The sequence below is a fragment of the Ovis canadensis genome, chromosome 22 (assembly GCF_042477335.2).
Source record: "Ovis canadensis isolate MfBH-ARS-UI-01 breed Bighorn chromosome 22, ARS-UI_OviCan_v2, whole genome shotgun sequence".
Lineage (NCBI taxonomy): Eukaryota > Metazoa > Chordata > Mammalia > Artiodactyla > Bovidae > Ovis > Ovis canadensis.
Window position 1 is genome coordinate 38,646,888 of NC_091266.1, and position 26,223 is coordinate 38,673,110.

Sequence of the window (26,223 nt, forward strand, 5' to 3'; positions counted from 1 at the left end):
TAGACTAGCGAGCTTGGTGTCAACTCACAGGGAAAACTCTGGGCTAGATTGTTCAGTGAGTAGGCTGTGAACACTCCCTAAGGAAAAACAGTGAGGCTTGCTTTCATAGAGTCAGGCCTGCCGGGCCTTCCTCACTGCCTTTTTAGAAACACTTAACCTATTTCTACTTGGTAGATAAAGGAAGTGCTATAGACCTCATATAGGTGGGGGTGAGCAAGACATTTGGAGAATATCTTCTGACATCATCATTGGCAAGACACAGAAACATCTACAGAACATCCAGGAGGGTGAGGGACATAGCGGTGGAATGGTTGGGTTGATTATAATCGGTTGGATGAGCATACCCAAAGAGTAATGATGTCAGTCTGTCAGCCCGTCTGCCTGGCCCTGTCCTGTTCACTGTTTAATCAAAGCCTGGGATGAGAACAGAGATGGCAAGTTTATCAGTTTTGTCAGTGATGTGAAGTCAGGGGAAATGCCAATATGATGTGTGCCAGAGCCGGGTTTCAGAAATATCCGGACCGCTCGAAACCCTAGCTGAGTAACAGCAGAGTTCTGTTTTAAGCTCCAAATCATCTAGCGTACACACAGGCGGGGGAAGAAGAGGTTTAAGCTCAGTCCATGGGAGAAAGCCTGAGGGGGATTTGTTGACGGAGTGCGGTATAAGTTGGTAGTATGACGAGGTTACAAAGAATGGACAATTTGATGACAGTGTTAATAGAAAAAAAGTATCCCAAGCAAGAAAGCTCACAGTCCCTCTGATCTGTGCTGGTTAAACCACGTACTGTATTTCCACACATGGCACTTCAGCTTCACTTCTGGACATGACACTAGAGTTTGACAAGCTAGGGTGAATGCAAGGGAGAGTTACTTGGATGGATGGATGGATGATTTAGGACCTTATCTTAAGAATATAGTTGAAAACCACAATAACAACAGCAAAGAATATCGTTGAAAGTTGGGGCCACAATCTTGGAAGAGAAACTCTTGTTGGGCTGTGGGAGCAGCCTCGGGGATGTACAAGGCTGTCATGGAGGATGAATTAACCTACTTCTGGCTGACTTGAGGACCAGTGGATGAGAATTGCAGGAAGGCTCATTGTGCTCATTGCACAGGAAGGGAGCCCTGCCAGCACGTCCCTCAGCAGAACAAAGGCCTCAAGGGATTTTGTTGACCTGTAGTTGGGCCTTCCCAGAATACCAGTGGTTGACCAGGGCCCACAGTGACTCCTGCCCCATCTCAGAAGTCCCCCTCCCAAGCCCAGGGTAAGGACCTTTGCTCAGAAAGGGGGACTGACTTGGCTAGAGGCACTTGGATTCTGGGCCCAGGGTAAAGGCAAATAAGTCTCTATTAAGCTATCAACATTCCTGCATGAGGAGCAGATAGACTTCTAGAGGCAGCCTGCTAACATCCTGGTAATGCATTCCAGATACATTTTGAGTACCTACTACATCCCAGGCACTGTTTGATGCTTCACCTAGGTCATCTCATTTAATCCTTATAAGGAAAGGGTATTATTATTCTTCCCATCAAGAAGATAGTAAAGCTTGGAGAGAGGTTAAGTTATTTGCCCAAGGTCATATGGGACTCAAACCCCAAACCTGCATTTATTAGCCACCCTGCCTCCCCAAGCATACTTCATCACCTGGCTCCACCTCCCCAGCAGCCCCTGGAGGTTGCTGGCCTCCACGCCTTCCCTGGGAGCAGTTCTCCCCTCCAACCCTGAAGCTCTGCCTTCCCCTCCACTAGGAACTCAGGGAGAAAACAGCCCAGCTGAAAAATTAGGCCACGCTGGCGAGCACACTACTTATTTTTTTATGACTAAGATTAAGCTGACAACCGTGCAAAACATTGCAAACCTGTGTTGGCTGCAGATTTAATACCTCACCCAGCCCACACAAATAATTCATGCTTCTGCATCGATGTCCAGAAAAAACAAATCAGCAAAAAGCTGGCTCCTGCGTGTGTGTGTGCGTGCGTGTGTGTGTGTGTGTATGTGTGTGTATCTGCCCTGTTTCCATTGAAGCAGCAGGCCGGAAATACCCAAGCTCCAGGACTGCAGATCTAGCATTTTGCAATTTTTTTTTTCTCTTTAAAGATTAAAGTACGTTTTCAAATGATTGAAGGTTGGTGGGAGGTGTAAATGTGGGCACTTGTCACATTAATTCTTCAGATGATTAAGTTCTTTTCCATTTCTTTAAAGCTGTTTGCACTTGGGTTTGATGTCCTCGTTCTGGGTGAGTGTGTTGTAGCAGTTACCAAGGTGACTTTAGCTGACTTTCAACAATTTATTTTTCCCTCCAGCTTGAGACGTCTCTAGCCCTATGTGCTGTTGATTCTGCTCTCCCAGCCCCCTGCCCCCACCCCCCAGTTGCTATTCATCTGCATTTTTGCCTGTGTCAGAGAGGCCCGCTGCCTGGCCCCATCTGGCAGCTGGGCTGGGAGCCTGGTGGTGGGTGATGTGTCTCAGAGGTGACACAGGGAGGTGATGGTGAGAGTCACACCCTGGTTCTTCCTCTTCACTCTGTAACTGTAGGCTTATCCCCTCTCCTATCTGAGCCACAGTCTCCTTACCTGTACAAGAAGGGTTAACCACAGAAAAATTTACCTGCTATAAGGTCCTACTCTGGAGCAGAGTAAGGGCTCACCAAAGAGGGCTGCTGCCTTTCCTGAGTCCTGCTCTTGTCCAAGCCCCAAGGCTGATGTTTGGTGTTGCCCTCCTCTGAAGGGAGGCGTGGTGGCCAGGGCCTCAGGGGAAGAGAGCTGGTCAGAGGTCTGAGGCTCCCTCGCTGGCCTGCCACAGCCCAGCTCTCTGACCTTGGATGCTTTATCGGCTCTCTTTCTTAAAGGAAAGAGGTAGATGAAACACCCTCAGAGTTTCCTTCCAGCCCTGAAATTCTGTGACCTGCTTGGCCAGCGTGTTTTGTCTTCTTCACAGGTCTCCTGAAAGGGCTTGTCAAAGGAGGTGCTAGGGCAAAGGGCAACTCAGAGTTGGCTCTGGGAGCCCAGAGAAAGAGACTACTTTGTGAAAGAGCAGTCACATCTGGGGGTGGATCCACGCAGCTGGTGGGAATGGTCCCTGTTAGTTGGGCTTATAAGTCGCTGCCTCAGCGGGGCCCCGTGCTGCGCCATGTCACCCTCCATCCTGCCTACTGACCTCACCTCCTCCCTCTGGGGAGGTGCTGAGTGTCGGGGTGCCTCTTGGGCCACAGGCTGCAGCCCTCAGACCTCCAGTGTGTAAGGAGGTTATCAAACCCAGACATCCTGGATGGCTTCTGCCGCTTGAATGATAAATGCCTAAAGCTTCTCCCCCAGTATTTCTTTATTACATTTATTCACGTTTGGCTGTGCCGGCTCTCCGCTGTTGCGTGTGGGCTCTCTCTAGTTGCTGGGGCTACTCTCTAGTTGTGTTGCACGGGCTTCTCATTGTGGTGGCTTCTCTTGTTGCCCAGCACAGGCTCTAGGCACACGGGCCTCAATATTTGTAGTGCAACGGCTCAGCTGTGGCACACGGGCCTAGTTGCTCCTTGGCATGTGGAGTCTTCGCAGACCAGGGATTGAACCCACATCCTCTGCGTTGGCAGGCAGATTCTTACCCACTCCCCCCCAGGGAAGCCCATCACCCAGTATTTTGATTGGACACTTGAGTAATTATTTTGAAATTCACAGTCCAAACGGGGATCTAGTCTTTTGAATGAGATCAGCGGGTAACCCTCACTTCCGGCTGGGGCAGATTTGCGAGGTCCTCACTGGGGGCAGCTGAATTTGAAAGAGTGAATCTTAGATTGCAAAGGGGCCCTGTGGCCCAGCTGTGGAACAAGCTGTGGGTGGGAAGCAGGATGGGAAGGGGTGTGAAGCCGCAGTGGCAACGTGCCGTGGCGGGAGCCTCAGTCAGGAGGAATCTGGTACTGCACTGCTGGGGCCTCATTGCCCAGTAGGGTGGTGGCCGGTCCCGCTGCCCAGCCACACTCCTCCTGAATCCCGCGAGCCTTGCTCTCCACCCTTCGGTGAGGCTTGTGTCATTTCCTGTTGGATGAAGGGTGTGTATGTCACTGTAGCTGTGAGCCGCCAGCAGGAGTGTGCATGCTCTGAGCCTGCTCTGATGTCACAGCCTTTTCAGGGTCAGCTGGAAGGAAGCTTTCAGAGCCAAGTCTCCTGGCACTCTGGCACCCCAGCATTGGAGAACTTGGGATCTGGGGCTCCGGGGCAGCAGAAGGGCTCCCAGAGACCCCTGCTGCTATCTGAGGGAAGAACAAACCACTGTGACATAGCTTTCCTACAGTGTGTTGGCCAAAGATGAGGTTTCAGAACTAGACCCACCTGTGACCAGATCCCGGCTCCACAGCCCCCGCTGTGCAACCTGGACAAGTTACATCACTGTCTTGATCCCAGACTCCTTATCTGTTAAAGGGCCGTAAAAATCGTGCCCACCTCACGGGGGCGCTGTGCCCACCATGCAAGGGGTGCTTCGCACAGCAGCTGGCACTTGGCAAATGCGGGCTGAGTGAATGGTGGCTGTTCTCTTTATCATCAGTCACCATCCTTGTCGTTGCACAGGAGCCCAGCCTGGGAGCCTCCCGTCCTGCTCTGCCCTACGGTTTTCACCTTGTGCTGAACCTGTTCCTGTGCTTGCTTCGCAGGAGCCGCAAAGACAGCCTGGAAAGCGACGGCTCCACGGCCATTATTCCCCACGAGCTGATCCGCACGCGGCAGCTGGAGAGCGTCCATCTGAAATTCAACCAGGAGTCAGGAGCCCTCATCCCTCTCTGCCTCAGGTGAGCGCCGCAGAGCACAGCTTGGCTTCAAGGAGCTACCAGGCCTGTGCTTGCCCCCTCATGCCTTGGTGCAGTCTAGGACCTTGGTGGGGAGGAGAGCTAGTCAGGGAGCTCCAGCCTGGGCCTGTGGGCAGGCCTGTGGCCCCCAAGCCCACCAATAGCCCCCACGTCATTGAAGAGCTCTCCTTTGTGCAAAGAAGTGTTCCCCCAGCCCTGTTCCCTTACAAAGGTCCAGTAACCTAGGGTGTCTCAGACCACCCCCCTGCCATCCCACCAGCCCAGTGGCAGGGGCCCTGGTAGCACTGGGGTGGTAGGGCAGGGGCTCCAATGGGTGGGACTGTGTTTTCTCCTGCTTTGCTGTTTTTTCGTGCAAAACACTCAGTTTTATACACCCTGTGGCCCACATACTCCTTGAGGGACTCAAAAGTCCAGACTGTGTCCCTTCTGCCGCCATCCACAGTGCTAGAAACCCAGCCCCAGGGCCAGAATGCAGCTCCCTGCATGAGGACGCTGCCCTGGGGGAACCTGTGCAGCTGGCTTCCTCCACAGCCCTGGGGTTCCACCCTCAATTTTACAGCAAGAATAACTGTAAACCCAGACAACAGTGACAGGAAAGAAGGGGGTTGTACTTGCTGGGACCATCCCCACTATCCCAGAGCCTGGGTGGAAACCAGCCTGGCCCAACAGGGCAAAGACAGCCAGTGGTCAGAGTGACCAGTGGCTGGCCGGGCCCCTATACAACCCCAACACCCCGCCAGGAGCCCAACCACCTCCTCCCCCAGCTCCCTCTCCGGCCCAGGCTCAGGGCCTTTAGGCTGGTGAAGGGTTAATCTGAGGCAGCCTGAGGAAGCCAGGAGCAGGTTTTGCTTCCTTTGCTGACTGACATCTCTGTCCCCACAAGTTGCCCCTGCCCACCCTTCCCCCAGGTGTTATTTCCAGACTGGGGGTTAACAATAACTTCTGTGGCTCTCTCAGAGTGACCCTACTTGGCTTCAGCCTTTTTTAAAGATATGGACTTGGTAACCATTTAAATCTCACTAGAGGCCTGGGAGTGGGTGGACCAGACACAGGGTTGTGCTGTGAGGGCGCCGTGCCATCACCCAGGGGTATGGGAAATTTGTTTAGGGGCTTCTTCATCCCCACCCTCCAAACAAAGAGGGGCCCGATCCCCCTTTTAGCTCTGGGCCTGACCTTGGGCATGTTACCACCTGGCCCCTCTGGCCTCAGTTTCCTCACCAGGACACACAAGAGGTGGACCTCTCTCCCCTTGCAGCCCCTCTGAACGCTGCTCTGGTGTCTGCCAGCCTTGAACACTTCGGAAGGATGACAGTAGAGATCGTGAGAGGCTTCTCTTGGGAGGTGTTGAGATGAGCATGTTTGGTTAAGTCCCCTGTTAGTGGGCAGGTGGTCAGTCAGGAGGGCATTTTCTAGGCACCCCATCCCGGGAGCGTAGCCCCCACAGCCCCCGAGCGCCCTGGCCAGGCCCCCTCTCACTGTCTCACGTTCCCACCCCCAGGGGCAGGCTCCTGCACGGACGGCACTTTACATATAAAAGTATCACAGGAGACATGGCCATCACCTTTGTCTCCACGGGAGTAGAAGGCGCCTTTGCCACCGAGGAGCACCCTTACGCAGCCCACGGACCCTGGTTACAAGTGAGAAGGCTCTTTCTCTTCTGCCTGCCTCCTTTCCTGTGCCCACAACCTCCCGGTCCTCCCTTGGCAAGCTCCGGGGGTGCCTTCCTGAGGGGCCAGTGGTGAGATGCCATGTCGTGTGTGGATGCTTCCACCTAGCCCACCAGCTCTAGGAGCACTTCCTGGCCTCTCCCTGTCCCCCAAGACAGGAACGGTAACTTTCCAGGCTCTGGCTGTGGATAATTCTGTTTGCCATAGAAATTCAGTTTTGAGGGATGTGCGACTTTCTGCATTTCAGATAAACCAAGGTACAGGAAATGAGGGGTGCAGCAGGGTGGGAGGGAGTGTGGAAGCCACTCTCTGCTATATGGGGAAGCCCACCAGAATACCTAGAAAGTAGGCATCTGAACCTGGACCGGGCAATGGGCTGTGATGGGCAGGTCTCAGCAGACCAAGCCTGCCCCCTCTCATCTAATGGTCCTCCTGTGTTCCTGACGGACACCTAGCTTCTCAGTGCAAACCTGCTGGCTTTTTCCAGAACACTTTGTCCTTCCTTTGCTCTTCTGGCTTGGGCACAGCCTCGGGCCATTGCCAAGCAGGGTACCCAGACCTGACAGCCACAGGCCTCCTTCCAATCCCCACCCTGCCCAGGTCTCTAACGGGTGCTTGGCCTGGTCCAACCCACTCCCAGATGTAGCAGAGGAACAACATCCTATTTTGTCTGTTGGGGGCATGGGAGAAGGAACACTCCACCTTACCTCTCGGAAAGGGAATCTGACCCTAATGTAAAAGATGACTCTGCCTGTCTGTGGTGTGTCCTGGGCAGTGGGGGGCAGCAGTGGGCAGGGGGATTACAGTAGAGAGGAAGAGAATTTTGCTGGTTCTGTGGGTTTAGGCCAGTCTGGGGACTCTGTGAAGTGTATTTACCATTAACGTAGGCATGCTGTGTGTGTGTGTGTGTGTGTCTGTGTGTGTGTGTGTGTCTGTGTGTCTGTGTGTCTGTGAAGTGTATTTACCATTAACGTAGGCATGCTGTGTGTGTGTGTGTGTGTGTGTGTGTGTGTGCCTCTTCAGGCTAGCTCCTCCCTCCCCCTCCCCACCAAAATACTAACCCTTAATTAAAACAAACAGCAAACAAAGGATACCAACCAGACTCCCAAGACTAAGCTGAGGTAGAAATGGAAGCCAGTGCTTTAGGGATATTGTGTTCCATAAATTATCTTGGCCTTTTTCCACTGTTGTTATTACACTGTTTCATAACAAAATTACTTTGAACCATAAAGTTATAAATACATTTAAAAGTCCCACTTGGTAACATTAGATTTCTGTCCATGTGGTGTTGGTAGTTACCTTAGGAAAAGCTCTGAAGTATAGCATTTGAAATTAGCCCAGAACAAGTGGAAAGCAGGGGCGGCACAGAGCTGGGAAGGAGTGAGGGGTGGACCATGCAGGAGACCCTGCCCCTGACAGGTCAGAGGTCATCATCCCCAGCGGGTGACAGTGTGTTGACAGGTCTCAGCAGAAGTGTCCTCAGTGCTTTGCGTATTGAAGGTTAAGCACTTTTTCTTGGGAAAGTAGAAACTAGAGCCTCCCCAACTCGAGAATAAGTGCCACCCAGTTGCCTTTGACGTGCTAGACTCTGAACCTGTCCTTGGAGCCCCACCATCCCTCCTGGAACATCTTCCTGCCTGGGGTGGGGGTAGGGGGTCAGCATCTGCAGTTCTCAGCAGCCTGGTGACCTGGGCCTCCAGAGGGCTCAGCACGTGTCACGTTGCTCCTCATTCCCCCCAAAGGTCTGGACCCAACCCTGGTTCCCAAGCCCCTGATTCCCTAGCTGCTGGGGTATCCTCCCAGCTCGGCTCCCCTACGCCTCCCTGGCAGCCCCTCAGCCAGCTCGAGCACTCGCCCCGCTGACTCCCAGCACATGGTCCCCTCCCAGGCGCTGTTGCCCGGGGAACCGGAGCGGTGGGAACCAGCCGCTGGCCTCGGCATGTTTCAATAAAGTCGCTGTGCTGGGAGCTGCTTAATCAAAGGCCTGTGTTATGGGCTCATTAGTGTGGTCCACCACGGGGGCCAGCTCACAGGGGATCTCCCGGGAAGGCTGGCTGGGGCCCGCTCCCCAAGCATGCACCCTAATTCACCCAGGGGTTTCTCAGGCCCTGTCCAAGGAGCCTTGGGAAACCCTCTGCCCCTGCCCCCAGCCCAGCCCTCCTCGTCTCCCCACCCCCAAAGCAGTCAGCACTTTCTGCATCTGACTGCCAGCATCAGCCCGCCTTCCTCTCTAGGGTCTTGCCACTGTGGTCACAGGCAGCTCCCTGGCTTGTGGGAACCTGGGCTTGTAATTACTTGTGGGCCTCTCAGTCTCCCCCTGGGGCCGCCTGTCTCGCTGGGAGTCTGAGGACCTCCTGGAGGTCTGGGGTCAGGCTCCGGGTCACCAGTGAAGGCCTCGTCCACTGGGCCAGGAAAGACACCGGGCCCTTTGGAGGGAGACCCCAGCAGAGAGACTTGCCTTCACCTCCTATGGGAATCTCTCCCTCATGCTTCTGGATTCTAGGATGTCTCCCTGGCCCCTGTGTGCCCCGGCCTGTGGGGGCAGGGAGGCAGGAAGGCACTGAATGCAGCAGCCCCAGGACTGAAGAAACCCAGACTTCTGTTCTCTTGGCTGCTGCTGGGACACTCTCCGTTGGTCCCAGATGAATTGGGAGGGGCTAGGATGACTTTTCTTGCATCAGCCTTCAACAGCCTTGGAAGCCCTCGCTCCCAGCCTTGGCACCTTGTTCTGGCCTCCAGCCCAGGCCTGCTATCTCTTGGGGAAGTGGCATGGCAGAGACACCCCACATGGGAGAAGATGACAAAGGAGAGCCTGAGAGAGAAAGGCAGAAAGTGTAGCCCCAGACAGGCCCCCACACCCACCAGCTCCTGGGCCGGCACCTGCCTAGAGGCTGCCCCCTTTCTCCAGGTCCACGCTCCGCCCCCACCCCACCCCCCCCAATCTCTCCAGCCCCAGGAACGTCAAGGCCTGGCGCACAGAAAGGCAGGGCTGCCTGCCACCCCAGAGTGAGCACAGCGGACACTCCCCGCTTCCTGGAGGAACTGGAGAGGCAGGAATCCTCCAATTCCTTAGGCTCTTCAGCTTCCGGAGGTTGACACCAGACTCCTCTGTCCGCCCTACCCTTGGCTGTTTTTATCTCTGCTGAGATGGTGAATGCTGTCAGCCAGCTCCAGAGGAGTACAGGAGGGTCTTTGGACCTGGGGAGGCCTGCCAGCATCGCTCCGCACACACCTTCCCCCAACATTCCTCAACCCAGTGGCTTTAACAAGCCTCTCTCCCTTGAGTCTGTCAACACTGGGCTGTTAGTCTCTGAGCGGGAGCCTGGCCCAGAGCTGAGTCGTTCATCCGTCCCCAGCCAAGATTGATCTGAAGGGGGAGAAGTCGGCCCCAGAGGTCACTCAGAGGTCACATCACCAAATATGAGAATATTTTTTTTAAGCCCTGCAATGCTTTCTCAGCTGTGTGGTGTCTGACGGCTCACCCAGGTGGCCCCCCTTTCCCAGCCATTCTCTGCCAGCCTTGATGGGAGGCCTGGGCCTTGGGAGAAGACGCCCAACAGCTGTTCAAGTGGGCTTCACTTCTCCAGGCCAGATCTGGGGAGTCACTGCCAGGCTCTGCTCCTCGCCCAGTGGCTGACTCACCCCCCCCCCCCACCCTGTGGACAAGCCTCAGCCTTCTCCTGTCCCATGCACCCATTTGGACATTGTGTGGAAGACACTTGGTGAACCCTGGTCTAGGCCCTGTGCAGCTCCTCTTGCTTGCCTCTGCTATTTCTCCTTCCACTGTGAACGTGGAATCCGAGAAGACCTTTGCTTGGCTGTCCGAGGGTCCTCGTTGTCCCAGGTACAGCCATAGGGCTTCAGTCCCAGCACTGTGCCTGGGGAGGTACAGGAGAGAGGACTGAGAGGGCCTGTCGGGCCCTCACCAGCTGCCAGCCAGAGCAGACGTCTGAGCCCGCTCCTGGCCACCTCAGCCAACCCCTCGCCACCCACCGAGAACAGGAAATGAATGCGGCCTCACTGTGTGGCTGCTGCAGCGGTACCTGCCACACCCGCACCTCTGCCGCTGAGCCTGGGGGTGGGGAGTAGGGGTGCTCCAGGCTATTGTCTAGCTTTTGTCCGGCCTGTTGGTGTTGGGGGGACGCAGACTGGATGGCTTCCTGGTCCCTGCCTCCTCCCTGCCATCATGGGTGCCAGAGTAGCTCCTTGGCAGGCCCTACCCTGTAAACAACACATTTCCTTCCCTGAGAGAAGGAAAGGGAGGGAAAAAGAAAGCCAAACTTGTTGGGAAGCAAGAACAACGTGTCAACACGAAGAGCAAACAAGGCCCCAGACAAAGTGCAGATTGTCACACCGAGGGGAAGGAGTGGGCATTGTCAGTGCTGTTTGCAGACTCAGAAATATCACTGACCGCAGACATCTGAATCAGATCTGCAGTGGCTGGGCCCCTGCCTGCCCCACCGCCAGGCCTGCTCAGAGCAGGCATGATGAAAGATCACTTTTCAGGTTCCTTCTGGAACTTGCCGGGGCCTGGGGAATTGGGAAGATTGTTGACGATCCTCCATCTTCACCCGCCAGCCAGGCTATCCTAAGGCACTGGGTGTGAGCGCCTTGGAGTAAGTTGCTGGCCTGTGTTCCAAGCCCTCTCCTTGATCAAAAGCGGAGCCTGAGAGTGGGGGGCAGGGAGCCACTGCCCCCCTCACAGATCTACCAGTCAGAGCTGGTGAGAGAGCTGCAGCCACTAACTCATCTCTGTTGGTTAAACCTGTGCCTAGACCCACTGCCCCTGTGAGTGTGTTTCCCCAGGGTACCCTCCACCAGGATCTCCTGCAGGGAGGGGTTGGTTGCCTTTTTAAAATGCAGATCCCTTGACCTAGCCTGAGCTACTCAGATTCAGGTCTGGAAGGTGCCTGGTATCTCCAGGTTTTCAAAATCCTCACCAGGGAGTTTCTTCTCAGATTGCTTGGGGGGCTTCCCCCCTCACTGGAGCGTCTTCTCCCTCCGAGGGCTGTTTGAGCACAAACATAAGCATCTTATGCCCAGTTCTTGGTGATCATGAGCATCAGTGAGTGCTGTTTCAGTATTTGTATTATTTCTACTGCTGTTTTCTGGACTGGAGCAACTGTCGCCTCATGTGCACGTTTACCAAGCTGACCTGGAAATCTGCCCCATTGGAAACTATATCGGGGTATGGTTTGCCTTCCTTTCCACTTGGCCAACCTGGTTTTGAACAGCTGCATGTCTGTGATGCCCAGGGTTCCAGCCCTCTTGAGCTGAGCAGGTGGCCAGGAGATGTGTCGCTGGTTTTCCAGGCCATTGGGTTGAAGCCAGAGTCACTTCCACCTCCCCCAGCAGAGAATAGAAGTCAGCTCTGAGTATATGAGGCTTCTAGAATTGAGGTGCCCTCCCCAGACAGAAAAAGAGCATCTTCTACCACCATGATGTCAGGTCACTGCTCTTCTAAAGTCCAGACTTGACTTGTCTTGACACCCGCTCGAATGCACAGTGGAAATGATGGTTACCTTCCTCACAGGATGGCCCTAAGATGATACCAGTCAAGCACTTAGCCCTGTGCCTGGCACATGGAGGAGGCACTGGTGCTTCTGCTGCTGGCGGTGTTATCCTTACTGCTGTCATTCTCATAACCCTTCTTATTATTATTTGTGGCAGAGCCAGGCAGCTCCATGGGGACCCAGGGAGCTTCAAGAGTCCCAAGTCCCAGAACTGCACAGGCTTTTCCCACAGTTGCATCACAACGGCGTGTCTGTTCCTCGTGAGAGCATCCAGAAGCTGCTGCGTCGTGGCTGTCTATCTCCAGTGTCCTGTTGATAGGATCTGTTAACATTCTCAGCTCCAAGTCTGAAATATACAAAGAACAGGGCCTGTTTGTTCAATTCAAGCTTCTAAGGTTTAACTCCCAAAGGAAATTAAATTAGGTGCCTGGAGCTATGACAGTCTGTCGTGTTTCTTTGTAGGGAATGTCACCCTTAATATCATGCAGATCTTGTGTATAATTTTCCCCATTCAATTCTTTTAAAATAATGTGAAATTTCCAGCAGGAACCAGCCAGTCACCAAAAGTGAAAATTGAGGAGCCACTAGGGTTTGTCCCTCCTTTTCGTCCTGCCATCCCCTCCCCCAGCTGAGTATAAAATGAGTCCACACACAGATATTAATAGTACACACTTGGTACACTTTGGTCTACCAAAAGCCACCGTAACTCACACTCTCTCCACCAACTCTGCACTTTTGTCAGAAGAACTGGCTTAGTACTGAACTCCTGTTACTGGGGTTATTTTTCCCATTTCTCCAGCTCTTTGGAGTCTCTCTGTGTGGTCACCATTCCTGTGAACCCTCCTCCGTCCCCGCTCACCCCCAGCCCTAGTTACAATCCCAGGCCTATTTACCTCTCTGGCAGAAATGTCCGCCCTCCCAAGTATTTGTGGGTTAGAAATCAGTTCAGCCTGGCCCGGACTGGAGCCATTGTAATATAATTGGGTTTTAGGTATGCTTGTGTTTGTGCTCACATTTGCAGAGATGGCAACAAGCCCCGGAAATTCCCAAAATGTGAATATGACTTTTGTACTGCTCAAGCAGACTGGTGATAACTGGTCGAGAGACTCTGGGCTTTGGGGGGCGGGGCCGGGGGGGTGGGGGCCCTGGGATAAGAGCAAGAGGAGCAGAGGCTCCGGCTGTGGGAGCTGGAATCGGGCATTGGCAGCACCACAGTAGTCCATGAGAGGAGTCACCCGGTCCCAGCTTAGGGAGCCAGGAGGAAGGTGGGAGGGGGCATCTCAGGTGGGCATTCTCGCAGACTCGCTTTGCCTGTCCAAACTTTGTCTCTGTCTCCACTTGAAGCCTAAGCTTCTCAAACAGAAGCTGGTGAGGAGATACGGGCTGGTGGTTGGAGCTGTTTTGTCCCTGACTGGGGGTTTGTAGCCTGAGAAGGAGACGACCTTTGGCTCCCTGTTGACCCCAGGAAGGTGCTTGTCCAGCTAGGGAATGGACTGCTTTCATGGCTGTTTCCCTAGGGCTCTACCCAGGGCCAGGCCTAGCAGAGGCACCCAGGGAATGCTTCTGGAATCAAGTAGGTTGACGGGCAGTTGACTGGAAGAATCAATACACGACTAAATGCGGTGAGGGTTAGACTTCAGGATTTGGAAGCTCTGCTTTGCACACTAACTTTAGAGTCCAGACAAGACTGGGACATGGGGACTTCCTGGTGGTCCAGTGGTTAAGACTCCGCCTTCCAGTGCAAGGGGCGTGGGTTAAATCTCTGGTTGGGGAACTAAGATCCTACATGCCATGGGGCAATTAAGCCTGCCCACCCCAGTGAAGACCCAGCTCAGCAAAAAAAATAAGGGCCAGGACATGATCTTTTCTCTGCTGCTCACAAGCTGCGTGACACTGGGCAAATCTCATAACCTATCTGTGTCTCAGTTTCCTCATCTGAAGGAGATAAGCTCTATGAGCGGTTAGCATTGTGCCTGGTGTGGTGGTGTGCCCACTTGGGGTAGTTTTCTCATCCCTTGCTCACACCTCCACCCAGTCAACTTCCTCCCTTTGGAAACTTCCATCCTGTGAAGTGCCTAGTGAGCCTGCTTGCTTGCCCTCCTTCCTCTGCCATTCCACTTTGTCTGGTACACTGACCTATTCCAAATGTTGAGACATATATTCTTATCAGACTGGACAATTCCCTGGGGAAACCTGCTGGTATTTTCTCAAGTCCTGGATCCTCCTCCTTGTCATAGGGGACTTTTCCTGTATCTTGGTCTTCACCTCGTTGTTTCTCTTCCTCTGTCCCCACATCCCACCCAGGGGCATTCAGAGGCTACTGGAGAAAGCAAAATAGAGGTGGGGAGAGCCACAGCCTGGGGTTACAGAAGGGTCCGCTGCAGAGGTCAGGAGGCCCCATGGACCAGCATGGGGAGGAGATGGGTGGAGGACAGGATCAGGCTGGGAAGAGGAAAGACATGCCTAGCCTGGGCCCAGTGTGGGACCGGCCTGAAGAGAGGGGCCTGCTGAGAAGACGGCCCTGCAGGTTGAGGAAGTCCTGGGTATCCTTGCTGTTGACCACATGCGTGGTTGACTACGCATGGGTGAGGGTGGTGGTTGTGCCCCTGAACAGAGGGGCAAGGCTGTTCTCAACAGCAAGCGTGAAGCCACAAGGTAGCAGACTGGAGCAGTGAAGTGGGATAGGTGGGAGGTGCCCTGGAGAAGACACTTCTTAAAACTTGAAGGACTCAGTGGCTGAATGGGGCTAGCAAGGCAGGGCTTTGGGAGCTTGGGGCCTGAAAAGAGGTAGACACTACGCATGGGAGTTGAGGAGTCCCTTTCCCTTTGGTAAAATGAGAGGCTGGCGCAGCTCAGACATTCCTAAAGGTACCTTCCAGGGCATTTCCAGATTCCAGGCAAGGCTTGTATTCCAAACCCGGACAGATTCCTTTGTCCTCCCAAGTAGGACTGGGGGAACACGCGAACCTTCTTGAACAAGGGGGATGTTGGAGTCACTCTCCTCTGCCCTTCGGCTTTTCTGTCTCCCCTCTACCATACTGCAACGTGCAGGGTGCCCGGACTGCCAAATAGGCGGCCTTCCCTGCCCCGTCTCATGTCCCTCCCGGGACCAGCACTGCCGTGTCTCCTGACGTCCTCGCCCTGCTCCCTACGCTGCTGGACGTCCTTCCTTCTCTGCCCCAGTCCCTCTGATGCTGTAGGCAGGTGGTGGTGGGAGGTGGGGGCAGGCTGGGGGTGACGGTCAGGGCTAGGCCTCCAGTACTTCCCCTGGTCCTAGGACACATCGCAGTGGGCTCATTGCTCCTCCACGACCTGAACAGAGGTCTAGAGCTTGGCAGTTAGCAAAAAGGCCATATACTTTAAACAGATAATAATAATAAAAGCCTGTCTTGTGCCTTCTTCCCAGATTCTGTTGACCGAAGAGTTTGTAGAGAAAATGTTGGAGGACTTAGAAGATCTGACTTCTCCAGAGGAAGTAAGCTGTTTGGTTCTCTCTGACAGCAGGTTCCAGGCTCCGGGAGTCTCTGTGTGTGTGCTTGTGTCTGTCTCTGACGTGTGCAGAGAGGCTGGAAAGGAGACCCTGGAGATGTTAAACGGCTTTATTTCACTTCCCTGAACCTCCCCCTGCCCCACCCCCAACCCTTGTGAGGACACCCAGCAAACTATCTGAATTGCCAGCTCCCGAGAAGCTCATTGAAGAGGCAGCCAGGGCCTTTAGGCTAGTACAGAGTTCTCCTCAGCCCCTGCTGTTCCCTGGCAGGTTCTGAACAGAAAGCCCACGCCTGCTGCCAGAGAACATTCCATGGAGGAGTTCTGGTGGGCAGCGAGGGGCTCCTGCTCCAGCCTCAGGCCACCCAGGAGCCACTCTCCCTCCCACCTCTGGCCGCGAGCACTCCCCTCTAGGCCCGCCTCTTCCAGGCCCAGCCGAGCTGCGGGCCAGGTGGGGGCCTGTGCTTGCCCTGGCTACTCCGCTGGGGTACAGGAGAGGAGCCCACAATCCCCTTTGTTTTTCTTCCTTGTTCCCGGCATCCTCATTTGTGGGGACTTACCTCATCCTGGAAAGTCCCTTCCCCTCCCCCGGCCTCCTACCAAGCAGCACCCCAGCGGGGTTGAGCCTTCCTGGCCTCAGAGTCCTGCCCAGATAGGTTAGTGGAACATTAGCACGCTGATAGTTCTAGGGGTCTTCTGGGCTCTCCCCTGTCCGGGGGCAGAGACAGACCCTTCTGCCCTTTCTGCCCAGAAGTGTATTTTGGGGAGAGCTCCTTCACCTCTTAGGGGCCAGGCTTCCAAGCCAGAGCGAGGCCAGGCAGGAGCCAGCTTTCAGCCAGGACCCAGTCAGCCTGGACACAGAGGCCTCTGACGGATATCCACAGGGCGGAGGACCGTCCACAGGGCAGGACTGGCCTGTCCAGGTCTCCAGATGGACAGGAACTCCTCAGAGCCTGAGGTCACCCCTAGTGGGATAATGTCTTCTCTCTTCTCATTTATACATTCAAAAGTCACTAAGTACCCAGTCTGTGCCAGCCAGTCAACCCCCACAAGTCACCAGCCCCTGAGGTCCGGCTCCCATTCAGTCAGACCAGAGCCGGCTGCCCAGAAGTGCTTCCGGAGAGGCCATGTCGCACAGGGACGGCACGGTGCCAGACTGCTGCTCTCGGCTCGGGTGCTGGGGGGGTGGAAGGGGTGTAGCCAGGCAGGAGGGACAGGAGCCAGAAGGAGCTTAGGAAAGTAGGTCACTAAAAATGACTTTTTTTTTCCTTTCCTGTCCAAGGCTGTCCCCACACCCTGCCCTCCTCTCCACTTTGGTCCTGGCTTGGACAGTCCCCCATCAAGAGGGAGGGAGAGGGAACCAGCCGGGCAGTGTCAGGCCGTCCTCTTCTAGCACCAGCTCTGGGCAGGCTGAGGGCCCTGCTCTTCCCTCCTTCCCAGCTTGCTCCCAGATTAGCAGGAGACCTGAAAGGCAGACCCTGCTCCTAAATCAGGGAGCATCTATGAGCACCAGCTGTGTGCCTGCTGGCCCCATGCAGGGTCCTCGTATACACAGGGCACATGTCAGTCTCTTCCCCTACCCCTCTCCAGAAGCTTGAAAAACAAAACTAGGCAAATCAGTGATTTCCAGGGAGTTGGGTCATAAGAACCTGGGCCCTCCTTGGCCACTGCCAGCACCTCTCAGGCTGGTAACCCTGGGAGGCTTGTGAGGATGAACAAGGGGGAGCAGCGTGGGGAGCTCCTCTCAAGTTTGCACCAGGCCTAAGAAGTCACCTCAGACCACACTAGCTCTGCTTCTCCACTCCCACCAAGGCCGAGGCAGGGCCTCCTTCCTTTAGGACCCTTTGGCAAAGGCTCCAGAGGGCAGGTTCCAGCGTTCTTCCCTGCCAGCCTCAGAAAGGAGCCATGGCAGGGATAGGACCGCAGAGTTCCAGACCTCAAGCCACTTCCCTGTAGCATCTGCACCCTCCCCTGCCCCCCATCCTCTAGCCCCCGGGCCTCAGGGAACAGATTCCTTACATGCTTGTGGCCAGAGGCAGAACCAAGGAAGTGAGCTGGAGGGAGGTCAGCCCAGTCAAGAAAGAGTCAGAAAACAAGCCTCCTCCAAGCCCAGTTAATTATTGGCCGGGGTGTGGGGAAGGAGGGGTCGGCAGTGGATCCCAGCCTCTCACCTGGTTCAGTATTCGTGACTGAAGCCAGGCAACCAACCAGTGGTCTGTCTTGCCCCAGCACCCAGGAGACGGGGCCTGGGTGAGGGTCCTGGCCTCTCTAGGCAGTGTGGGAAGAAGGCGGTGGATTCTAACTGTGCATCCTCTGGTTCTGTGCTTGTTGCCCCCTCCACAGTTCAAACTTCCCAAAGAGTACAGCTGGCCAGAAAAGAAGCTCAAAGTCTCCATCCTCCCCGATGTGGTCTTCGACAGCCCGCTGCACTAGCCTGGGCTGGCCCTGCAGGGGCCAAGGGCGAGCCCAGCTGCTTCCCGGTGACTCCAGTGTAACAACTGCATAAACGAGATTCCTGCAAACACAAGGGGAAGTGTGAGGATGACTGCGTAGCCCCTACACCTCAGCCCGCTGGGATGCCCTGCACAGGCCGCAGGGCTCCCCCTCACCTGAAGCTCGGGGGGGTCTCCGCACCTGCAGCCGGCCGAGCCACATGACCAGGCCGGGCCCCAGTGGGCTGCAGTTGGGCAAATGTCAACCTTCCCCTCCTGCTGCCACCACAGATTCTGGTTTGAGATTTGCCTCTGGACCTCTGATGTGCCCCCAGGTGGAGACAGGCCTCATTCCCACCTACCCTCTGCTGCATTGCCCAGCGGGAGGAAGGTGTAGCAGCCACCTACCCTGCCCAGCTCAACTCTGGGAAGCCTTCGGTAGTCAAGCTCTTCTGGCGGTGGAACGATTCCTTTGATCGTGTTTGGTTTTCTTCCTCCTTATTTTATTTTGTAGAAACCGGATGGTATTTTATTGCTCTTCAAAGATGTCCAGAAGCCATGTAAATATGTTTTTTTTTTTAAGAAAGAAAAAACAGAACTTTATTTCCAGATGAACTTTCTCATTCTCACAGACAAGGGCCTGGGGCCGTCTCCCCCAGAGCCGCCACCAGAAAAGCTGCTGGTGTTCGCCTGCCGGTCAAGGCCTCTGAGGAGTCAGCTTCGCACAGAGGCTTTTCTTCCCAGCCAGGCCTGGGGGAGCCGAGACACTCCCCCATGCAGCCTGGAGCCCAGTTTAGCTGGGGCCAGGAAGGGCTGCTGCTGGTTCCCAGGTGGACTGGGCCCCCACAGAGTTCAAGATCATCAGGGTCTCTGAGACTTGGTGACCTCAGCCTCATCTTCTAGGCATTTTCCTCCCAACCAGGCCTGCCTGAGAGAGGGCGAAGCTCAGCACTTCACAGACCATCCCCACCTGCCACTCAGGGCCTGGGTCTCCAGCTCTTTGCCACTTCTATCCCATTTCCTCCCAGCCTCCAGGCTGCAGGACTCTGACTTATTAAAAACAGAAGAATCAACCTCTTCACATGTCTTTCACATTAGTTTTGCAAACACTGCACTCTCCTGCCTTCCATGCCTTCCATTCATTTCTGCGTTGATTCATTTCTCGTCCTTCATTCTCCGCTTGTCCTGTCTCCTTTCTGGCATCCTGGCCTCTGGTCTTTGGTTCCTCACTCCAGTACTGCAGATCTCCCGGTCTTCCTGTCTCATAGCCAGCCTGTCTCTGACCCATAGTTTGGGGGTTCTTCTGGGGTTGTCTCTCACTTTTGACCTGTAATCACAAGCCCCTCTCAGGCCCTCTTACCCCTAACTCTGGGGATGGCAATTACAAGACCACCCTTCTGGCTCTCCCACGACAAAGTTCTTGTGTCTGTCAGGGACCACACAGACAGACAACATGCCTTGCCCTTGTCTGCAACCGCCACACACATGGGCACCACCAGGAGTGCCGAGGAGGCCCCTAGGGCACAGGGCACCTCTGATGAGCCATCCAGCCAAAGAGCTGCCTTCAGGGGCCACGAGGGTGGCCAGGCTGTTGGACTTCCAAGGGGCCATTCAGGTCTGGCTCTTTCTCTGCTTACACCCTCAGGGCTACCTGGTTAGCGCCATCAAACTCAGAGCTTCAAGGCAGATCTGCCTGGCATCTGGGAGACACATACCACCACCACCACCACCCCACCCACACCAACGCAGCAAAGGTGGGAAACCCTGTGGACCTGATGCTGGCAGCAGCTGTGCCTTCTGCTCTGAGGACTTTTCCAGAAGGACATTTCCTGGTCTTCACCCACCACATCATCCCCACCTTGAAAACTCTTGTCTTTAGATGTTTTATGGCCAAAGAGGTGTCATTGACTTGCCTCCTTTCCTTGCCATCCTGACCTGCTTCTCCACAGATTCTTTCTGGGGACCTGCCTCTACCCTGCCTGCTTGGCTTCGGGGCAGAGGGGTATTTTCTGAGCTAAGTTTTGTGGTCAGTACAGAAGGCAAAAGGGAAGCAGGTGAGCTCTGAGACAACAAGCCTGTGAAGCCTGTGGCTCCTTCCTGCCTCCCCCCACCCCTACCCCAGCCCCTCCTCTTATTGGGAACCTCCAAGGTTCAGCTGAGACCAGCCTCCATCTCCTTTCCCTACAATGCTTTGGCTCCAGAGGAGTGGCAGAGCATCTACCATCTCTGCCCAGACCTCTTTCCCTTGAGTGGTGGTGCCTTCCAGAGGGGGCTCTTCACTGAGAGGAGACCCTCATTGAGGATAAAGCAAGACAGACTGTGGGGGCACGTCCAGCACAGCACTTGGCATATGGCAGGCACTCACAAGATGGACCACTTCTTTCCCTCTCTGTAGCTCTTTGGAAACCCTGACCTCATAGTTAAGTTGGGAAGATTAAGAAGTCTCCCTCCCTACATCTGCCTACATAGGCTTCCCAGAAGCTTGCCCCTTCCTATTCTGTCCCTCCATGTCCCTGTGACTGAAGCTTCTGAGGGGAAGGGGCTCCTCCATGCTGTTTGCTGGCAACACAAGGTGGACACAGCCGCGGCTGCTTAGGCCCAGTGTGGGCTACAGGAGGCCCACGGCCCCAGCTGCCATTCTGTGGGGGTGGAGAAGCTCACGCAGGGTCTCAGGTCTGCCTGGGGAGCTGGTGCCTCTTCCTGCCCTTCTCTTCCAAAGGCGAGGCTTCAGGGCAGGGTCTGGGAAGCCTTGGGAAGAATCTAAAGGGCTAGCATGTTTTAAAAAATTAACACAAGTTCTTGGGACTGGGTTTTGAGATTGAGAACAGGGAAAAAACCTGCAGGTCCGCCCCTATGGGGCAGACCAGGAGAGAATTCCCTTGACTGTATTTTTTTATCTGGTTGTCTTTCCTCACTGGCTTCCAGGTCCTTGTGTCAAGTGAGGTACCTGGGTCCCTGTTATAAGTCAGGAGCCCTGTAGAAAGAGCCCTCCTTTTGTACAAGTACCTGAACGCTGCAATGAGCAGACTTTTGTAAAAATTTTATATTAGTTTCTAATGTCAGTGGTGACTCGGTTCCTGGGGGCTGCAGCTAGCCTGGGACTTTTGTAAGAATTTTTGGGTGACTCACTTAGATGTCGTTTCCTTCTTGTCCCCTCTTCCTCTGTGTAATCTAAGTGCATTAAACGTATTTGCAGAAGTGCCTGGATCTTGTGCTCCTTTCTGGCTGCCTTGAGTAGGGGAGCAGAAAGCCTGGGGCCCTGGCAGAGGGGTGGGTTGGACTCAGCCTCTTAGAAGAAGCCAGGATGTGGAAAGGCCCAGAAGACTGATGTTGGGAGTGGAGGGGGTGCCAAGGAAGCAGGATCACGCAGCGGTGACTCTTCAGTCATGCAGAAATGATTTCACAGGGACAGGCTCTCTCACTGGTCTTGAACTCCTCTAAGGTCAAGGGGGTAGGAGGTGGAACAGTCTGGGGTGTTGAGTGAGTGGGTAAAGACCCTCTCTTCTGCCTTTTTTCCTCCCCTCCTCTCACCAAAAAAAAGAAAAAACACCTTTTTCCCTGGGAAGGCAGGCCTTCCTCAAGCCCAGTTTGGAGTTCTTATGCCCCTTTCAGTGAGGGCAAGAGACAGCAACAACCCCCACCCCCACCCCCAGCCACCTACACTCAACCTCCTAATCCAGGGCCTGGGGTAGGCTCAGAACCGGCATGCCAGCCCACCCTTCCTGTGAGATCTCCTGGGCCTGCTCAGGGTGAGGAGGCAGGTGGATCTTCCTTCCCTGAATCGCCCAGCTCCTGTCTCTCCAGGGCCTGGTGTGGCAAAGCAGAGCCTAGTGCTAGAGGGGGAGAAGCCCCGAGAGGCAGGCAGGAGAGGGGTCTACACCCAGCCCAGGTCCATGACCCCACAGGACTGCTCTGGGTCCTCACACATTCTTCCCCTTCCTACTAGGCCTGCTTGTCCATCCTGGGGAGTAGCAGGGCCCTTTTCTTCTGGTCCTCAGGATGGAGCCGTAGCACCCAGGAGGATCTGCAGGGGTCCTGAGGGTGGCTTGAGAGGGTAGGACCTGAAGGAGTCAGCTCCCGTCTGAAGGGCTCTTAGCTCCCCTCCCTGTCCTCTTGAGAAGCAGCTGGATCTGTGGGACCTGCCTTAGGGGGAGGTCACTACTCCTTCCTCTGTGACCTCCTGCTGAACTGTGGCTGCCCCTACCCCCACCCCAGGCAGTGGGGCAGGTCCTGTCTGGGGCCCTCAGTCTCTGGGAGGCAGAGCCAGTGAGCTGGGAGGGTCTGGAGCCAGGCTGACTACCCTGGGGTGGCCCAGGCCACACCCCTTCCCCTTTCTCCCTGGAGACTGGGGGCGGAGTGCTTATCTAATCCTCCTCATCTGACTAGCCTGGAAGGACCCAGGGTCAGGGTGACGTTCCTGCCCCAGAGAAAACAACAGGGAGATTCTGTGAAGTGGCTCTGGGAGACAGGAGTAGGTTGGGTTTGTTTCTGGAAAGAAAAGAGTTCCTGGGCATGAAGCAGAGACTCTATCCCTAGATTTAGGGACAGAGGAATCTTCCAAGTGATCTCTAATGTCTCCTCCAAAAGCCTATACATTCCTCCAGGTAGACACCCTACTTGGGGGATCAGGGGACCCACAGGCTTCAAGCCATGGGACGGGATGGTGAGAGATTTGCCAAACTGGCTTGACCAGAAGGCGAATGCGTACTGGAAATGAGTGACTCAACCCAGCCTGCCAGGCTCTGAGGTGGGGAGGCCAGCATGGGGTGAGGGGGGTAATCAACTGGGCAGGAGAAGGGAGAGAAGCATCCCAAGACCACAGGGCAGGGAAGGATGTGGTCTGGGAGGGGAGGCCATTTGGGCCTCTTCCATGGGGGTATGAAGAGACTAACCAGCCCCTCCTCCTCAGCGCAGGAAGTCTTCAGGAGAGAGCTAAGGGCAGGATGCAGGAAGGGCAGGAAGACTGCTGGTGGGCGTCCATGGTTGGTGTAAATGTAGCTTTCTGAGGAACTTGAGGGGCAAGGGAGACCTTGAGGGGATTGTGATGAGAGCAAAGAAGGAATTCATAGGGCCTGGACTCCATCTTCAGCATTACTGGTTGGGGCATAGAACTGGATTACCATGATACTGAATGGTTTGCCTTGGAAACGAACAGAGATCATTCTGTCGTTTTTGAGATTGCATCCAAGTACTGCATTTCGGACTCTTTTGTTGACCACGATGGCTACTCCATTTCTTCTGAGGGATTCCTGCCCACAGTAGTAGATATAAACTGTGGAAAATTCTGAAAGAGATAGGAATACCAGACCACCTAACCTGCCTCTTGAGAAATCTGTATGCAGGTCAGGAAACAACAGTTAGAACTGGACATGGAACAATAGACTGGTTCCAAATAGGAAAAGGAGTACGTCAAGGCTGTATATTGTCACCCTGCTTATTTAACTTCTATGCAGAGTACATCATGAGAAACGCTGGACTGGAAGAAGCACAAGCTGGAATCAAGATTGCCAGGAGAAATATCAATAACCTCAGATATGCAGATGACACCACCCTTATGGCAGAAAGTGAAGAGGAACTAAAAAGCCTCTTGATGAAAGTGAAAGAGGAGAGTGAAAAAGTTGGCTTAAAGCTCAACATTCAGAAAACGAAGATCATGGCATCCGGTCCCATCACTTCATGGGAAATAGATGGGGAAACAGTGGAAACAGTGTCAGACTTTGTTTTTTGGGGCTCCAAAATCACTGCAGATGGTGACTGCAGCCATGAAATTAAAAGACGCTTACTCCTTGGAAAAAAAGTTATGACCAACCTAGATAGTATATTCAAAAGCAGAGACATTACTTTGCCAACTAAGGTCCATCTAGTCAAGGCTATGGTTTTTCCTGTGGTCATGTATGGATGTGAGAGTTGGACTGTGAAGAAGGCTGAGCACCGAAGAATTGATGCTTTTGAACTGTGGTGTTGGAGAAGACTCTTGAGGGTCCCTTGGACTGCAAGGAGATCCAACCAGTCCATTCTGAAGGAGATCAACCTTGGGATTTCCTTGGAAGGAATGATGCTAAAGCTGAAGCTCCAGTACTTTGGCCACCTCATACGAAGAGTTGACTCATTGGAAAAGACTCAGATGCTGGGAGGGATTGGGGGCAGGAGGAGAAGGGGACAACAGAGGATGAGATGGCTGGATGGCATCACCGACTCGATGGACGTGAGTCTGAGTGAACTCCGGGAGATGGTGATGGACAGGGAGGCCTGGCGTGCTGCGATTCAGGGGGTCGCAAAGAGTTGGACACGACTGAGCGACTGAACTGAACTGGACTGGACTCCATCTTAGGCCTGTTCATGCTGATCATGCTCGGCCACCTTTCCAATGGACTCTGAAGTCTGTGTTTAGTGCGTATGAAAACAACAACAGAAGGATAAGACCCCCTCCAGACAGGGGAACCTTGAAGATTGTATCTAGGTTACTCATCACCTCAGAGAAACCATATGCTATCACCCCTTCCTCCAGACAGGCCATAAATTTTTCTATGTCTATTGGAGTATAACCTCGGGTTTATTGATTATTGGCTAATTGTTTGACTGTTTGAGCACATGAGCACACAGCACGTGAATGATGGGGTTTTGGGGATTCTATTTTCCTTGGTTTATGTAAGTCTCAAGGAATCTGGAGTGGTGGGTTCAGACACATGCACATGGAGTATAAAAGATTTTCACAAATGCTGGCCGGGGTCCTTGGCTAAGAGGAGACTCTGCCTTGGGCCTGCCGGTGTAGTAAACTGCACTCCATATCTGCATTGTCCTTCTGAGTGAGTTTGTTTCTCGGAACACGTGGCTACAACAAGAGCAGTGGCCGTATTGGGGCTAGAGAACGAAGAGAAGTGACATCGTTCCTCTGTTTTTCCAATTTCACCATGGCCACCCCCATTCCATCTCAGTACTGAAAGCACCAGAAGGAAAGAGAATGGAGCTTCTGGGGTCTCAACCTTGACAAGATAGAAGAGGGCCACCTGAGCAGTGCTGAGCTGCTCTGATACCACTGTGGAAAGCGTAAGAACTAGCTTGTCCTCTCAACTAACGTGCAGCAGGCATCGGATGTATGCTGGGAGACTCCTCCAGGCCCAGCCTTCAGGAGCTCATAGTGCAGTGGGAGGAAGACGGACAAGGAAACAATTGCAAGAAGGGCCACAAAAGGGGAAGGCTGTTTGCCATGCTACCCCAGTTCCACCTCTCATCATCAGCTTCCCTTTAGACAAGCTAACTCAGCTCTGCCTCAGTTTCTTCATGTAGAAGTGGATACGCACTTCCTAGAGATGCTTTGTTTTGTTTCTAAATACTTATGTGTTGATTTCGGCAGCACTGGCTTTTAGTTGCAGCATGCAGGCTGCTTAGTTGTGGCCTGTGGAATCTAGTTCCCTGACTAGGGATCCAACCTGGGCCTTCTGCATTGGGATCATGGAGTCTTAGCCACTGAACCACCAGGGAGGTCCCTCCCAGAGTTTTTGTAAGGATCATAGTAATTGCTTAGTTAGCATTAACACTTTATTAAAGGGCTATGCCACTTTGTTAAAGGGCTTCCCAGGTGGTGCTAGTGGTAAAGAACCCACCTGCCAATGCAGGAGATGTAAGAGATGAGGGTTCAGTCCCTGGGTTGGGAAGATCTCCTGGAGTATGAAATGGCAACCCGCTCCAGTATTCTTGCCTGGAAAATTTCATGGACAGAGGAGCCTGGCAGGGTACAGTATGCGGGGCCGCAAAGAGTCAGACACAACAGAGTGATTGAGCACACACACACACACATGCCAGGATATGGACACAGAGAAGGTGCCCAGCCCAGTCTGGGGAGATTTAAAAAGGCTTCCTGCAAGAAGTGACATCTGAGTTGAAACCTGATGCTTCAGGATAAATTGGGCAAAACAGGGTGGGGTGCTGTACTTTGAAAAGCTCTCCAGGCAAACAGAACAACAAGGGCAAAGTCCCCAAACTCTTCTCAGGAACTGTGGAGCTCAAATTGCCTAGAGTAGATTGCTTAACTCATCCAGCTTTCACAGTAGGATCATCCCCCTACCTGCTGGGTGGAGAACACATTGAAAGAGAGGTAGATTGGAGGCAAGGTGACCAGTCAAGCCTAGATTAGACTAGAAGCAGTAGGGATGGAGAGAATGGGATTCATTCATTGATACAACAAATATTTGTTGAGCATCTATTGTGTGCGAGGTCCCATCAGGGATACAGTATTTAAAAAGTCCTTTCACAGATCTTAAATCTTGGTGATGGAAGACAGTAATTTTAAAAGTAGGACACATAGAACATGGAGCTATGTGCTAAGGAG

General features: G+C 53.9%; 1 protein-coding gene across 2 annotated transcripts in view; it reads left to right on the forward strand.

Moving 5' to 3' along the window:
* Positions 1–21,092, forward strand: part of SUFU (SUFU negative regulator of hedgehog signaling) — a 108,915-nt gene extending 87,823 nt beyond the window's left edge. For both annotated transcript variants that reach the window (XM_069566959.1, XM_069566958.1), the window contains exons 9-12: positions 4,641–4,775; positions 6,292–6,430; positions 15,380–15,448; positions 17,806–21,092. In XM_069566959.1, coding sequence (XP_069423060.1) covers positions 4,641–4,775; positions 6,292–6,430; positions 15,380–15,448; positions 17,806–17,895 — 433 coding nt within the window. In that variant the 3' untranslated portion in view covers positions 17,896–21,092. The remainder of the gene's footprint in view (positions 1–4,640; positions 4,776–6,291; positions 6,431–15,379; positions 15,449–17,805) is intronic.
* Positions 21,093–26,223: the final 5,131 nt, after the last annotated feature.